Source organism: Malurus melanocephalus, unplaced genomic scaffold, assembly GCF_030028575.1.
Source record: "Malurus melanocephalus ecotype Western Australia unplaced genomic scaffold, MMel_1.1 scaffold_281, whole genome shotgun sequence".
Taxonomy (NCBI): domain Eukaryota; kingdom Metazoa; phylum Chordata; class Aves; order Passeriformes; family Maluridae; genus Malurus; species Malurus melanocephalus.
This window is the reverse complement of record NW_026623513.1, coordinates 205,159-214,657: the sequence shown is the minus strand read 5'-3', so window position 1 is coordinate 214,657 and position 9,499 is coordinate 205,159. Positions and strand designations below refer to the sequence as shown.

Sequence of the window (9,499 nt, the reverse complement as noted above, 5' to 3'; positions counted from 1 at the left end):
CAGCCACAGACACCTGCTGCCTGAGTAAGCACCACCATTAGCAGGGAAGGCTCTCAGTGAAAAATTGAATGGAGGAGAGATACGTGAGTTATGAATCTGGAGGTGAATTCAAAAAAGGGCAGAAATACATTCAGAATGAGAAAGCCACAAAAAAAACCTCTCAATTCAGATTTACAGCAGCGAGCATCAAAAGCAACAAGGGCAAGGATAGAAATTTTAATTAATTTGTATAACAAATGAAAACCTCTTTTATGTTTTAGAAAGACCTGGAAAGAAAAATGCAGCAGTAACATTAGGTGTCAGCTGGGTTTTATGGTCCATTTTACTACTTCTTTCGAAAGCCACTGCTAACATGACTTGGATATTCTTAAAGAACAGAATGAGGGGAGCAGAAGAAAAGGCATTCCGTTTGCTGAAACAGCAGGATTGCCTGCAAACRGGATCAAAGTCACATGCCAGCCCATGGAATTAGGTGGGATATGACAGGACAGAAAACAAGTTATTTAAGGAGGGAAGAGAGGAGAGTAGGAATCATTGTTAACAAGTGACACTGGAAACATGTGACTTCATCTATAACTAGCAACCAAAATGAACTTAATTGCTCCTCGAAGACTTCTGCAGGAATTCAGACAGGTAACAGAGGCAAGAAAGACAAAGATGGTGACCACCTTAAAAATGGAGCATCAAAATCTAAACTTCACTGTTCTTGAGATTATTAGATTTAAATGCTTTGTACTTACTCTCAAGAAGTTCAAGTTGCTGATGAATTAATACCTGGTCAATCTGGTCATGGTTGAAAAAATAAACAGAATAAACAGTTAASAAGTTGCAACTAAGAGAAGTGTAGTTTTAAAAACTGCTGCTGTTTCATTTAGAATGAAAATGTACAGATCAATAAATTGTCTAGAGGCAGATTATCTACCAGKTAAACTGTGGAAGTAGCTTTGTCCTGTCCTCTGSCAGTTTAGCAGAAGGGCGCTGCAGAGCCCTGGAGATGATGGGGGGAGCTGAACCCAAGATGCTGTGGTTAAAAGCATGCAGGGCTGATGTGCCTGTGCTCCTTTCAGGACCCAGAGCCTGACACAGTTCTGACATCACATCTGCCACAGCCTYCATACAGACAAAACCAGGAAAAGCAAACTTCTTAGAGCAGAAACTCAGCTACTGCTCGGCTCTGACAGAAACTCAGTGGAAAAGCAGCCCTTTCTCACCTGTGCTTTTTTTTTATTTTTTATTTTGCAGGTTTGGTTTTTTGAGCAGCTTGCAAATGTGGCAACCATATGACAGTGTTAATGTTTTCAGCATTGAAATTAACTGTATTTTACAGTATAAAGACATATCCAGCAAACTGGAAACAATTCCTATTTTGCATTCTCTGTGCTGTRAAGTCTGACTGSCACCTCTGCTAACAATATTAAGAAGTGTGAAGAAAGCACCACGTATAAAATTAAGTCCTTCTAATATGTTACAGTTGCTCATATTATAGGTATTTATTCTATACATCTTGCMAAATGACATGACATCCCACAAGCAGTAACTCCAGACACAGGAAGGATGTATGATAGTCCTGTGTCCCTCATCCTTCAGCATCCTACTTGGCAGGAAGGTACCCCATGGACAATGCTACAGCCATAAATGRCATCTCTGCATTCAGACCCTACAAAAGGCTTCACTTAGAAGCCCCAAAGCAGCACCCACACAGCTGCARCACAGSCAGATGCTTTACTGAGCTACATGGAGGCTGCTTCCCAGATCAGAATAGCTGATSTSTGGGGAAGGAGGAAGGGTGCAGGTACCTGTGTGAGGTATTCCAGTCCAGGAGGGCAGTTGGGAATAGCAGGAGGGATGGGCATCCAGATTGTCCCATCCATGGGGGGCTGGTTCTGGACAGGGGGAACGACAAATCCACCTGGGACTCCCATGGGYTGTGGCTGGAATCCATAGTTCATTGCACCTGTGACATTTGGCATGGTAGAAGAGACAGAATTATCAAAGTTAGATACTGGAAAAAAAATGCCTCATGCATTTTCAAAATATTTATTTCTTTACTATTCACTATTTTGAACTATGGAGGTCCTTRTATCTTATATATTTCAATTATGAATCCAATCACTTCCATGAAGGAAGTTACACTGCCTTGGGAKGTTCTGATGCCTCAGAAAACACCAAACCCAATAAATAAACGTATCATTCTTGAATACAGAAGAATGTCATACATAGAGATAGGCAGTCAAAAAACAGAAATGAAGAAGTTAAGGTTATTTATAAGAATATTTTCAATTACATGAAAAGCATCGGAAATTACAAGTTGTCAGTTGTGTAAAGGGGRAATTTYAAGATGAACTTTTTCTGAAATTACWCYTTCTACTGTTTTGAAAGGGAATGCCATTCTAGCAATGTTCATCTGCAGTTTTCAAACCAGTTGAGTGTGCCTAAAACTGCACTTTCCCATTCATTTAACAGATTGTCTGTCAAACCCCAAAAAGCACACAAATCCTTTGGAGAGGAGAAACACAGCAAAGGAAGAAATAGTTCAATRTTTTGTGAATTTCAAGTAAGTTTCCAATTGTTGCTGAATAAAAAGCACATGGAACACGCAGGGCTGAAGTGCTCAGCACCCAGCAGATGGCACCAGCAGCTCTGCTTTGGGGTCACCCTTCATCCCGCTGGGCACAGAGCTCTGCCTGCCTTCCCCCAACACCACCTTTGTCACTGAAGCTGCAGATGTTGAGTGAAAGTTACAGAACACAAACTTGAGTGAAAGTTACAGAACACAAACTATATTTTCCCTTCATTTAATATTCTTCTGATAGGCAGACATCTTACACTGAGGAATTTTTTATTTTACACAGAAGTGAGCACTTGCAGAAGATGCAAAGAGTATTTCTGTCAAGCTGCACAGATAGTTTGAGATACTGACGTGCAGACCTTTAGCCCACACCAGCTCAGCACCAAATTTCACATCCCATCACATCACATGGACCATTACACGTGACAGATCAGGTACCTGTACCTCAGGTGATGCAAACAGCGCAGGCTTAAAACTCACAGGGGGCCACATCACCCAGCCCAGAGAAGRACACAACCTTTTGGAATTCAGAATCACTTTTATGTCTGAGCACGGGCTTTGCACACCAGCTATCYACTGATATTGTGTGCAAGTGTGTGCACACACAATTATCCAAAATAAAGCTCCTGCAACCTCTGTAGCACGAGCAGGAAGTGCTTGTCTCCTGCTAAAACCAAGTGTGCTTGCAAACCTCAGAGCGCCTTGTCCGAAGATGCACAAGCTTTAACTCATGAACAGCACAGTAACTCAGGCCAAACATCTTGCTTTTTACCTCTGACWTGGGCTTTGAGCCTGAATGTTAGATATTTATTGTGATTTGGTTCTTCAGAAAGYAATCATTGCCTGAATAAGAGAAGTTGCTCAGGAGTGCTGCATTTTGAGGTGGAGCAGAAAATGAGACACAAGAGGAGAAAGCAAGTGTGTGAAAGTGTAAGGTATAACCACCYGCAAAGTACAGCAACAGAGTATGAAACAGGAACAGAATGCATGCAGAACTGCAAGAGAACAATTCTTTCTTCAGTTCTGGATTTCTAGAGAAAAATTAAGTGAAATACTGAAATAACATGATAATCAAAGAATCTGGCCGTCAGTAAAAACYTGTGACACATTTATTGCAATCAGTAACACCTCCCTAGCAAACTCCCCAAAGTGACCACTGAGGAACACCTGACATTTTTAACTCCTACCACTGTTGATACTGCTCAGCACATAATAGCATGTAGCATCAARAAGGAAAGAAATTACTTTGCATCAAAACAGAAATGAAAAGAATGTCCRTAGAATTAACAACAGAAAAGTTAATCAGAGCTGATCACCCCTGTAGAACCCTACATTCCCTGTCCTTATCTCCTAATGGGTCACAGATCTGTAAGCAAGCGACCCACCTTGGTAAGGCCCAGGGACAGGCTGAGGGTAGCCATAGGGGGCTGTAGGTGCTGTGGCAGGTTGAGGTTCTGGAAAAAATGGAACACACACACTGAGTACAGATCATTTCCTCCTACCCTGGGGGAAAGATCCCCAGCGCTGCCTCCTTTTTTTTGGAGTACACACAGAAAAAAAAAAAAACAAAAAAACCAGGCAGCTGTTTTCTGTATAGCAAAAATAYACATCAAGATCATATTTATAAACAAGGCATGTATGTAAACATCAGTTAAATTTAAAGCAGTTCTGGGCCTTAAAGTGCAGAAAAAAGGCAGATGCTGCACTTAATGTCATGAAGGTGTCACAGAATCTTTCATTCAGAGGAGACCTCCTGACATCATCCAATCCAAGCACTGCTCCAGCAGGGTCAGTTCACTCTGTCTGGACCAAAGATGTCTTTGTTCATTGATATTTAGAAAGAGGTTTGAATTCAAAGCATTGCCAGGAACTGACAGGCTGCCCTCCTGTGCAGAACRTGGCAATGAGCCTTTCCCCTCCGTRTAARACCTTTTCTCCCMACTTCTTCAAGTTTGRACTATACTAATGCCTCACCAGCAGATGGAGACAGTTATGGATTTAAAAACACTTCCCAGTTTCAGTTTGTAAGCAGAAAWAACTTGAATTTCAAGATTACTAATCTATTAATTATTTTTATTTAACTTCAGAAATCAAGATTGGAAAACGTAAGCTCTATGTTTTGTAAAATACTCAATTATAAAATGTAAATAAATTTAAAATGTTCATACATATTTCATATAATTAGAAGGTTATCTAATAGCTAATATTACTTGAACATGCTGTYTGATTTTAGCAAAAGTTGACATTTTGTTTATATTTTACTCACCTTGCATTGTCGTGGAYCTGCTTACAGTTGTTCTGAAAAAGAACATTTTTATTTCATGATTTTTTTAATAAATAATTTCATGCAAGAGTTATTCAGATTTCTCTGCTTRTTATTGATAAAACAGATTTGCCTCTTTCCCATGTGGGAAAGCTAAATTATAAATACAAKGTGAAATAACCATCAATATCTCAACTTCCTCCTAAGCTTTGTTTCCAACCCCACATRAGTCTGAATTTTCTGTCTGCATTCATGCTTTGAGTATCCTGAAATCATCCTCAACTAAAAGGAAAGCATTGGGATGTGCAAGACTCTGCTGTGTGTCCAGTTTTTGCCTTCAAAAGATAACATAGGGTGGTTGCCAAAAAGACTTAAACAAAAAAAACCTAAATCAGAAGAAAAAGGAACACTTASTGATACCAGCATAAACCTTGAGAGATATTTCTGTCTCAGGGGTAATGAGAGAAGACAGATAACAGCAGCAACTGCTGTAACAGATAGAGCTCCAAAACAGGCAGAAGATCCAAAAGTGGAAGTCTAAAAAAATGGTMTAGGCACTCCTTTTTAACAGGATTGAAAGCTTTCAAATAAAAAATAAACCTAGTTATTTAAAAATAATCCAGTTCAAGTTAAACTAGCAATATATTTTGTGTAACTGCTTCTGTTTWGTGAAGGTCGTTCAAATCTGGAAATGGAAGTGAAAGTGAAAGCAGCACCCTCCTGTTTTCATTCCCTGAGTAAAAGCAGATCTCAATGGATGATGTCTAATGCTTCCAGGACCAGCTCATGTKCAAATCCTACATAACATTTTCTTTATTTAACATATTACTCTTAAAGGTTTCTTTTTTTAATGTATTTTTTTCCTTCAACTTTACTAACAAAACCACCATCCTGTTTCACATACTTTACTTGGATTCTGGTCATATGTTAGATTGGAATCTGGCCCCTATCAGAATGCAGATTTTTAAAAAAAGTAATAAGAAATAATTTAAAATTACACATTTGATTTAAAAAGATGACAGAACACATCCAAACTAAAGAACTTAAAACTTGTTTTCACAGATTAYAATAGAGCATAACAAGTTTTATATGTGACCATATTAAATATGCTGACAAAATTACCAGCTTATGGGAACATCACAAATTTAGGAAGAATAAAAAATGTTATTCAAACTATCAAGCGATCTGTTTATACTGTGAGATGTTCCAGCTACGTGAACTTCAGTGAAATGCTGAGAATTGCAATGAAGTCCTCTGGTAAAGGGAGAATAGAGACAGGATCATATGCCTTATTTAACAGAAAGGCTTTGTAGTAGTCCGGAATCTTTATTATCCCTACAACCACACATAGAGGCCAAGGTACAATCTAGGATTTAGAAAATGTTGATATGCCCTATAGCTAGAAATGAAACAAAGATTGTACAAAGCTCAGCCCTCATTTCATCACTCACAGTTCTTTTTTAATGAATGTCCATGTTTCTTTTCAGTCACTTTCTCATTTTCAGTACTACATTACACAGCTACACATCCCCCACTGTAACAGCAGTCACTAGATATGCTGAAAGAAATTCAGACAAGTCATAATTACATTAACTATAGGCCATCTGCTTTTWATCAGAAAAACAGAATACTAGCCTGACAATTAGTTTCATTTCTTATCCAGCATGACATAYATTCTCATTTCTGAAACAGCTCACTAAAATGTTGCTAAAAGCATACTAATGTAAGCTCCCAATCACAAATATGCTTATTGTCATATGAATGCCAAGCYGGGTTCTTTCTAAGCAGTTTTAATATTCAAAAAACAGACTGAGGAAGCCAAATAGCCAGGAGGCAAGAATTAGCACACACTTTCTGGAATTTGTTCTTGTTGTTGCATTATATTAACGGGATTTTAACCTTGACTGCTGGAGAAAAAGGATGCTTTAAAATCAACTGGTTGATCTAATTAAACCAGTTGTTTTTGTTTATAGTTAACAAAACAGTATTCAGAGAAGGAATTAATGAAATAAACTGTAACTTGACACCATATTTTTTTGGTCCTGATGCAGTAGGGTTCCCTGCTCCCTTACACACTGACTTTTCTCCTGATTCCCGGGAGTTCCAGCCCCTGGCAGCCGCACACACAGCTCACACTCAGGGTACCCACCCTCGCTGGGCACAGCCCCGCGGCTGCCAGGACCGAGCTGCTGCTGCTGCTGCCTCCTCCAGCGGAGCTCTGCAGGCACCGGGCAGCAGCACCTCCCCTCAGCCCAGTCTTTGCAGGCCASTTATTTCTCTAAARGGACATATTCTAAMTTAATRCGCGYTCCCCAACCCCAAASCGWGGRGCTTYTCCTTGTCAGAGCCCCGTCCCAGCCCCGCTKATCATTTCGCATCCCTGYSAAACGACCCCAGGGATGGCTGGAAGGACCGCCGGGCAGGAATCCTGGTCGGTAAGGACGCCTAAAGCCCCAGCCGGCCGAATTTACCGTTCCCGAGCCGAGGCTCCGCTGTCCCGCTGTCCCTGTCCCGCTGTCCCGCTGTGCCCGTGCCCGTCTGGTTTGGGAACACCCAGCGCTGCAGGGCGGGCAGGGGGCAGGGCCGGCTCCGGGCAGGAAACTGCCGGTCCTGCTGAGAGATTCCGGCATTTCGAAAGCGCTGCCGAGAAACACCGGGATTGCGAAGGCTTTGCGATTTGTGACGTTTGATTTTCCATTTCTATCAGCATCAATGCCAATTCCATATTTTTAAAATAAATGATTTAATTAATTGATTTCCTCTCTGCCTTTTAGTCATAGGATATCAGGTTGCATACAAGTGATAACGCCACACTCTATGTCCACCCTGAAAGGAGAAAAAAATGTATTTGAAATAATTTTACCTTGCATGTAAGGCAGGACTTCGGGGCGGGGCTGGAGAGGGGGGGGGAATATATTCATATATTTACATGGACTTTATAGTTACAGGAACAAGAACATACAATACTGAATTGTTTGGGAAACAAAGGACTTGGAGCCAGTTGGCTCCTGCCCTGATTAACAGCTCTGGAGAACAGATCTTCTGCATCTTTTCTCTACATTCACATAAGGCAGAATGGAGCTGCTGGTGCCTGTGTTTGCTTCTTCAGAGGAAACTTATTTAATTTAAACCACATCAATCTGATCACAGTAATGGTGCATGCATGAAACCCAACACTGGGGTTTCAATTTCAATTCTAAATAAAGCAAACAGAAATTATTAAGTGCAGGTCGTCATGTAGCTTTACATGCTCTTTAGTCTTTGATTTTACCTCCCAAAATAAGATTTCCATTTCAATAYTGAACTTTCCATAAATGACACCAAGCCAAAAAAAGAACCCCAAAACTGCCATTCTAGCCCTATATTGGATTTCACCTAAACACCAGATATGACAGGAATTTGAGGATTTTATTTTGCTTGTTTCCTCAGGTACAGAAGAATCTAATCTAAAGCTGACTAGCATTTCACCACACATCTGCACTGAGTCCAATAAGAGGATTAACAGCAGACATAAAGAAATAGGTTTTAAACATCTCTTAAGAAATAGGTATAGAATTATTTTGACATGGTAGGGAAATTAAAAATGCATGGTAGCTTTTGATAGCACCCTTCTTTTTTACTGGAATACAGCATAGTTATATTTAGCTTGGTTTACACTGAAATTTAGATTGTATTGCCCAGCAAATAAAACCTTTTGACACAGAGTTTAATGTTATTTCTTAGATGAGAGTATCACTGTCATATCAAAGAGAACAAAGTTAGCAGCAATATCTCTTCCTTTTAGGTATCTATCAGTAGGAAAAAAACCCTATTCACCTTCACCAGAAGAAAAAGAGATGGCATGATTCACAAAATACAAAGTAATTCATCAATCTTTCCCATATCAAATWATGTTCCTGTTCCTTTCTCATTCCACTAGGGTCACTGATATTGTAACTGATGGTCAGTGCTTTTCTGCTGGATCAGTGATTAGAAATGGACAAATTTTCTCCAGTGGGTAGATTTAATCAGCAGGTGAATGTCTAAAATATAAAGGAAGTTGGAATTGGTTCAAGAGAAATAAGAGAAACCATGCTCCTAGTAATTTAGTCTTTTAGGTTTAAGTGTGTTTACCTGAAGAGAAACATAATTTATAGGCTCTGGACCCCATTTTCTAAGTGTGTTACTTATGATCTGGATATTCACCACATTACTTTCTACTGCTTCAACTTCGGATGCTCCTGACTGTGGCTCTTCATCTGATCCTGTGGTGCCCAACACCAGAAAAGGAACCAAGTCCTCACCAGCTTCTCCTGCAGAGGTCTCCAGGATCCTGATTTGGATGGAGGTGCCAAAAGCAGCTCTCTCATCTTTGCTGCTGACAGCACCTGAGCCGCTCCTTTGCCCTCCGTGCCCGGGCAGCGCAGCTCAGTGAGGGACACGGAGGGAGCACACGACAGCAAACAGCCTTTGTGCAGCTCAAATGCTGTTTAACCGCGTTTAACCTCAGGAAGGGCATTGTTWGCACTGGGAAAGGAAATAAAAGTGATTACAGGGGTTTGCCTTCTGTGCCTGTGGACACAATCCCACAGGAGACTCCCTCCTCCAGTGCTGGAGATCGGGAAAGCAAACCTGGAACGGCAAGCGGACATGGGAGATGCAGAGAATGATAAGCTGAGAGTAGTTGT

The 9,499-nt window shown here is 40.5% G+C and overlaps 1 protein-coding gene across 1 annotated transcript in view; it reads right to left on the bottom strand.

Annotated features, from left to right (window-relative positions):
• LOC130579607 (phospholipid scramblase 1-like) overlaps positions 1–7,453 on the bottom strand; it is a 27,280-nt gene extending 19,827 nt beyond the window's left edge. The window contains exons 1-5 of the mRNA XM_057376541.1: positions 7,304–7,453; positions 4,836–4,867; positions 3,955–4,023; positions 1,797–1,954; positions 741–783 (exon numbers count right to left, since the gene is read on the bottom strand). Coding sequence (XP_057232524.1) covers positions 741–783; positions 1,797–1,954; positions 3,955–4,023; positions 4,836–4,842 — 277 coding nt within the window. The 5' untranslated portion in view covers positions 4,843–4,867; positions 7,304–7,453. The remainder of the gene's footprint in view (positions 1–740; positions 784–1,796; positions 1,955–3,954; positions 4,024–4,835; positions 4,868–7,303) is intronic.
• Between the last annotated feature and the right edge of the window lie 2,046 nt (positions 7,454–9,499).